The following is a 7,500-nucleotide window of genomic DNA, read 5'->3' as shown; positions in this document are numbered from 1 at the left end:
AGGGGGATGGATAGATTAGGCTAGCTTAGTGATGAATAGGGGACAGAAGACTTGTTTTTGTAATAGAATGGGGAGAAAATGATAAGGAAGGGGAGAGGAAGAGAGGAATGGGGTGAGTCTTGAGTTGAGGAATGATAGGAAGGTTGAGTTAAGGGTTACGTTAAGGGTTGAATGAAGAGATAATGGTGGAAATTGAACTAAGGGTTGAGTTAAAGGTTGAGCCAGAGTATATGAGTGGAGAACTGTGTTGAAGGTTGAGTTGAATTTTGAAAGGGGAGAGAAAACTAGTTACTAAATAAAGGAAAGAAAAGTATTGAGAGAGCTTTTTTTTTTTTATATGTATATAGGAAACACCCCTTGCTTTCTGGGGATGTCTAGCTGAAGTGGAGAGGGAGAAATGGGGTGAATAAAGGCTTGAGTTGGGGAGTAAAGGGGAATTTAGTAAGGAATAAAGAGGGAAATGAGTTAAAGTATAAAAAGGAAATTTGAGTTAAGGAATAAAGGGGATATTGAGTGAAGGGCTGAATTAATGAATGCAAGGGGAGAACAAACTAGCTTTTAGGGGAGAGAGAGGACCAGGTATTAAGGGATGGGAGAAGAAGAGAGCTATTTAACGTAAGGAGGGAGAGGGGAGACTAGTTATTAAATGGATGGGGCGAGAAAAAGATTTATATGAGGCATGAAGGGGGAGAGGAGACTGCTCATTAAGGGGATGGGGAGAAGAAGGGAGTTATTTAAGATATGGAGGAGGAAAGCAGACTAGTTATTAAGTGGATGGGGAGATGAAAAGAGTTATTTAAAGCATGAAGGGTTAGAGGAGACTACATATTAAGGGGATGGGGAGAGAAAAAAGAGACAGCAGACTAATTCATACTGGGAAGGGAGAAAGATGGTTAAAGATCACACTAGCTGAGAGGGACAAAGAAATGAGGAACGGGTACCTGTTTCCTACGCTCGGGACTCACCTGTAGGAGCCGGTGTAGGTGTTGGCCTCGTCGATGTCCATGTCAAGGTGCATGTCTTCGTCAGAGAAGTCGAAGATGGAGTCAGGGCGGGCGAAAGCGACGGCAGCGAGGGCCAGGAGGAGGATGGCCTGCGGGAGGAGGAGTGAGGAGTGAGTGGGTGAGTTGAAGGAGTAGGGTAATTACAGGAAGAGGAATCGAAGGAGAAATAACAGAAGAAGAGTGAATGGAGGAAGAGAAGGAGGAGGAGTTGAAGGAGAAGGGTAGCTGAAGGAGGAGGAGGAATGAAGGATGAGAGGAATTGAAGGAGAAATATTAGAAGGAGGAGGAGGAGGGTGACTTGAAGGAAGAGATTTATTAGGAATGACATAAGGAGCAGTTGAATAGAGGTAAAAGAGGAGGGTGAATGGAGGAGGAGGTTTAGAAGGAGAAATAAAGGAATGAAGAGGAAAGAGGAGTAATGAGTGGAGGGAATAAAGGAGGAGAGGCGAATGTAGATGATAAAGAAAGAGAAAGAAGAGGAGGAGGAAGAGGAGAATAAAGAAAGAGCAGGTAGCATGATAGAAACATCACGATCACCATCATCACCATCATCATCATCATCATCATCATCATCATCATCATCATCATCACTATTACCATAAAATCACGTGATATCATCTTACCCTGACCTCTGACCTCTTGACCCCTTAACCCCTTGACCCCTGACCGCCCCGCCACGCCCACGACTCTTCTTCATGAGCCAGCCACGCCCTCGCCCGCCCTTCCCTCCCCCACGCCGTCCATCTTCACTTAGCGGAGGGGATCTTTAAGGTAACAGTCAATATTGTGTAAAGAAGACGTGAATTTTAAGTAATTAAATAAGAAAGCGTGTTTTTTTTTAAGTGAAACCCGTAAATTTTAAGTGAAATCAGCGCATGTTAAGTAAGGAAGTGTGCTTTTTTAAGTGTAAGCCGTGAATTTAAATGAAAAATTAAAAAACTAAGGCGTGATTTTTAAAGTGATTTTAATTTTAAGTGAAAGCCACTTGTTTAAGCGAAAAATATTCATTATAAGTAAAGAAACCGTGAATTATAAGTGAAAACCATCAATTTTTAGTTAAAAAAACATGAACTATAATTATTTATAGTAATGTAACCATGAACCTCAAATGAAAACAACAGTAAATTCCATACAAAGACACCGTTCAGTGAAAGTGAGAGCCGCGAGTGTCAAAGTAAAGAAAACATGAATAAGAAAAAAAAAAGTTGTCTCATTGAACTTTATCGTAATTATTATGCAGTGCCGACGACCCACTTTCTTTCTTGTTATCTCATCCCGTTTTCTGTTGTGTGGCCTTGAAATCGTAATATAAGTAAGGAAGGAAGATATGTTTTTTTTTTCTTTCTCTTTTTTTTCTTTTATTTTCGTTTTATTAATTTCTTCTTAGCTGAGAGAATTAAAATATTCTACTTTGCTTCGTGTTCTTAATAAATTCCTGTCCTAATTTTCATTATTATCAATTTTTTCTTCTCTCCTTGCATGAATATTATCTCTTCCTTTAACTTTCTCTATTCTTCTTTTCCTTCTCGTCGCCAGTTGGTGGTGATGGTGATGATGGTGATGATGTTACTGGCACCGGTGTGATGACTGTAAGTGGTATTGATGGTGATAGTGGTGATGACCTTGTTGATAATTGGTGTTTTTGGCATTGGTGGTGATGGTGCTGATGGTGTAGGTGGCACTGATGGTGATAGTGATGTCATTCATAGTACTGGTAGTGGAAATGGTGAAGACGGCACTTAATGGTGTTGATGGCACTGGTGGTGTTGACTAGTGGCACTGATAATGTAGGTGGGACTAATAGTAATAGTGATGATATTCTGAATACTGGTGGTGGTAGTGTTGAATGGCACTGGTGGTGTTAACTGTTGGCACTGGTGGTGATGGCGGTGTAGATAGCACTCCTGACATAGTGATGGCACTATTAGTGTTGATGGTGGTGATGGTGTTGTATGGCACTGGCAACATTAACTAGCACTGGTGATGGTGGTGCTTTTGAGTGGCACTGGTGGTGATGTAGGTAGTGGTGATGCTTTTAGGATGTCACTGGTGATATTGGTAATAGTGATGCTTTTTGAGTGACACTGATGATGCAGATGGTGATGGTGGTGTAGAGGACTCACGGTGCACTTCATGGTGGTGGTGGTGGTTTGGGTGGTGGTGGGCAGGTAGGGAGCTGGTAGAGGCCTGAGTGAGGGCTGCGAGTGATGTGACTACGAGCTGCCGCCTGTGCGCCTTTATACTGCACAAACGAGGTCGTGGAGTCTTGCCCTGGCGGCGCTAAACCCACAAGACAGGGCACCAACAACAACCCCGTCCCTGCCTCGTCCTGGTGCCCCTGTATGCCACCCTGTCACTCCTCCAGCCTCACCCCGCCAGGCCCGTCCCGTCCCCCGCCCTAGTTACCTCACCCTCGTCGCCACCTCGCCTCGCCTCGCCTTGCCACGCCCGTCCCCTAACCCGTCACCCAATAGGCCCATTGCATCAGAGCGTGGTGCTGCTTGTGAAACTTCTTCCCTTGCAATTATTGTTGTTGTTGAACGTTGAACTTGATCTGAATATGTGTATTTTTGTTTGATGAAGGGCTTGGTCTCATTTTCCTCCTCCTTCGCCTTCTTCTCTTTCGTCTTCTTTTTCGCGTGTGGTTTCGTAATCTCGTTTTCAAATTCTTCGCGGCGAGAGAAAGGAGGCCTGTGTATTTTTTTTTTTTTTTTTTTCTATTTTAGGGGGGTTCTAAATAAGTCTTGAATGTATTTTTTTATGAATGTATAATGAATCTTTATGGCGACCATTTTCATTTTTTTTTCCATATCTGTTTATTTATAGTTTCCATTTGTGTATTTATAATTTTTCACCTCTTCATTGATTTTCATTTGTTTATGATCTTTCCATCTTTTTATTTATATTTTTCATTTGTTTATACTTTTTCATCTGTATCTTTTCTTTTTTCATTTATTTGCGTCTGGTTCTAAGTTCATCATGGAAAGGACGAAAGTTTGGATCAACGAAACAAATGCATCTCAGTCAGAAAGGACAAGAATACCTCAGAATGTATCTCTTTATTTTATTTTCCGGTAGATCTGCCAAGATTTGAAAAAAAATTTTAAAAATTTCACTCAGGTGCCGTTGCGAAGAGGAAAATATGAGCAGGAGAGCAGAGAGAGAAGCCTGTTTGGTTGGTGGCTGTTTCTAGTTCAGGCTCTAGACGGTTTGCTCTCGTTCTTAGTGTTCCTCATTCATTTGTGTACGTGTCCGCCTCGCTCGTGGTAACAGGGAGCATCTGTGTCAATTGTGTGGTTTGCTGTGTTGGCAGCAGAAAGTGATGGAATGTTGGTTTTGGAATAATTTCTTCGTCTTGTTCTGTATTACATTTTTTTTTTTTTAAAGTAATAACAAAGTAACTTTTTATCTTTAAATGGATCTCCCTTCGTCCTTTCCTTCTTTCTTTTCTTCTTCCCTTCCTTGTTTCCTTCCAGTACCCTCTTAAACTTTATCCTTCCTACCTATGTAGTTTGGGTTAGGTAAGTTAGATTAAAATTAGGTTAGGTTAGGTTAGTTAAGTTAGACTTAAAATAGATTAGGTTGCGTTGAACTATTTAAGTTAGATAAAAATTGGTTTAGGTTAGGTTAGGTTAGATTACGATTAGGTTAAGATAGGTTAAGTTAGGTTAGGTTCTAAGATAAAGAAAAAAAAAAACATGACCGATTTTTTATTTAATCAGCCACCACTCATCCCCAACAGACTACTCATGCAGACCAAGTAATCTTAGCTTATGCGAGTTTAGGTTAGGTCACGTTAAGTCAGTGCACAAGATTTAGAAAAAAATAATAATAAAAAAGTTGTACATTCAGTCATCAGTCATCCGCCCCACTCAGACTCTGCAGTCTTACAGCAATAGGTTAAGTTACGTAAAGTTAATGCATGAGATAAAAACAAATAAATGAAAACCTGTAAATTTAATGAGCCACCGCACACACACACACACACACACACACACACACACACACCAGGGATGGGGTATTCGTATTCGATATTCGTATTCGAATACATTCGAATACAGTATTTGAGTGTACTCGTATTCGTATTCGAATACTTGTCATCTGACATCAAAGTATTCGCATTCGTATTCGAATGCTTGGGAAAAGTATTCGTATCCTTCGAATAACATGCCCAGTAATCTTAAATCCATCATCAGAAATAATAGTTATTGTTCCTTCCAAGCTACAAATCTTCGTTCCTGTTTGTCCGACGTGTATGATATATATATATATATATATATATATATATATATATATATATATATATATATATATATATATATATATATATATATATATATATATATATATATATATATATATATATATATATATATAAAATAGAAGTGAGATCTACAGCAGGATACTAAAAAAGACTTGGCTATTATAATTTGATATAGGTATTTTGTTGTGTTTCTTTCAGTACAGCTTAGATATATACTTGAAAATTTTTGAAAACAAATACATCTAGGTGTGATAAACATGTACAAAATACTGGCATCAGTTATATGTTCATGACGTCATTTTACTATTGAATAACTACATGTAGCTGCCTACATGAAAACAGTTACTTTCAACGAAAAGTGTTCATGAATGCATTCACGAATACTCTCATGAAGTATTCGTATTTGTATTCGAATTATCAGTATTTCAGTGTATTCGTATTCGTATAAATATGGAGCATTCGTATTAGTTCGTATTCGAATACACAGTTCTTGTATTCACCCCATCCCTGACACACACACACTCTTCTAACAATTATAACAGAGAAACAAGGTAAATACAAATAGGTGAAAACACACACACGCACACACACACACACACACACACACACACACACACACACACACACACACACACACACACACACACAAGGTAAATACACATAGGTGAACACACACACACACACACACACACACACACACACACTCTTCTAACAATTATAACAGAGAAACAAGGTAAATACAAATAGATGAACACACACACACACACACACACACACACACACACACACACACACACACACACACACACACACACACACACACACACACAGACCAATCTCATAGTAAGTACAGGGGAAGAAGAAGAGTAACATTGAGCCACCTGTGAGAGTAATGTGACCTCCTTTTGACCTGCTTGACCTCACAGTGACCTAGACCCGCGCCCCACACCTGCAGGGGAGCGAGAGACGCCCCCATGATGCAGCAACTCCTGTGACCCGCTGCTCTAGTGACGTTGGCTGCCCTGCCCCGCCCTGTACTTTAGTGTAGAACCTTTTACGATGATCCTGCCTAACTAGCATTTCTTAGCAGTGTACTGGTGACCATCTGTGCCTAGTTGTTTAATCTTGACCCTTGTGTTAGTGACCTATCTTACCGAATACTTGAGAGCAGGGTACTAGTCGTTCTCCCTGCCTAGTACTATAGTTTAGAGTCTTGTAATGCTGCTAGTGACTGTTTCTATCTAGTAATTTATCAGTGACCTTTGTACTAGTGAGCCTTCCTTCCTAGTACCCAGCAGCTAGTATTAATTTCGCGATCAGTGCTTATCCTTTTTTTTTTTTTTTTTGTGGCGTAAACTGTGCTGGTGTAAACTCTTTTATGTAGTTTATGAGAGAGAGAGAGAGAGAGAGAGAGAGAGAGAGAGAGAGAGAGAGAGAGAGAGAGAGAGAGAGAGAGAGAGAGAGAGAGAGAGAGAGAGAGAGAGAGAGAGAGAGAGAGCGGGGAAAGACATTTTAAATTAGTTCCGGATTGTCTCTTAAGGCACTGACACTTACGAAAAAAAAAAAAAAAAACAGTAAGCCTTTTTCATTCCCTATTTTCCCTTAACTCTCTCTCTCTCTCTCCCTTCATACATAAAAAAGGAAAATAACAATGGCCTTTTTTTTCCCCTTTTTTCCAGTCTTTACACTTAGCCAGAATCCCTCAAGTATATAAAAACAACAACAAAACTAAACGTTGTACCAGACCCAACCAAACACTTATAAAAGAATAAATAAATATAAACTATTCCTCTTATATTTTTTTCCCCCCGCTCTTTCCAATTTCCACATTTCCAGAACCCACTAGAGAGAAGATAAATGATACAGGCAAGCGTTACTGCTGAGCCATCTAAGGGAAGGAAGACGAGAACTCAAAAAAAAAAAAAAAAAAAAAAAAAAAACGGAAAAAAACAGACAATATTCCTTTCATATTGTTTATCTTCCCCAACCGCCCCCCTTTTTTTGTTTTATCCTTGGCTACAATCCCTATCACATAAAAAGAAAGTTGAAGGCTACACTGGACCCACGTAAGCCAACCACTTCTAAAAACTAACAAGTGAAAACGAATATCCCTCTCGTAATCTTTGTAAGTGACCGCTATTTAACTGTGCGCTCTTCGTTGCGTCACTGCCTTCACCTGCTCCTCCTGCTGGCTATACTACAGCTGCCAAGCCAAGCAATTCTAAAAAAAAA

At 39.9% G+C, this 7,500-nt stretch overlaps 1 protein-coding gene across 1 annotated transcript in view; it reads right to left on the bottom strand.

Moving 5' to 3' along the window:
• Nucleotides 1–3,309, bottom strand: part of LOC135112758 (larval cuticle protein 2-like) — a 4,253-nt gene extending 944 nt beyond the window's left edge. Inside the window, exons 1-2 of the mRNA XM_064027547.1 lie at nt 3,128–3,309; nt 966–1,093 (exon numbers count right to left, since the gene is read on the bottom strand). Of these exons, the coding sequence (XP_063883617.1) occupies nt 966–1,093; nt 3,128–3,139 (140 nt within the window). The 5' untranslated portion in view covers nt 3,140–3,309. The remainder of the gene's footprint in view (nt 1–965; nt 1,094–3,127) is intronic.
• Nucleotides 3,310–7,500: the final 4,191 nt, after the last annotated feature.

Source organism: Scylla paramamosain, chromosome 24 (genome assembly GCF_035594125.1).
Source record: "Scylla paramamosain isolate STU-SP2022 chromosome 24, ASM3559412v1, whole genome shotgun sequence".
In the NCBI taxonomy this organism is placed as follows: Eukaryota; Metazoa; Arthropoda; class Malacostraca; order Decapoda; family Portunidae; genus Scylla; species Scylla paramamosain.
This window is presented reverse-complemented; position numbering and strand designations above follow the sequence as displayed.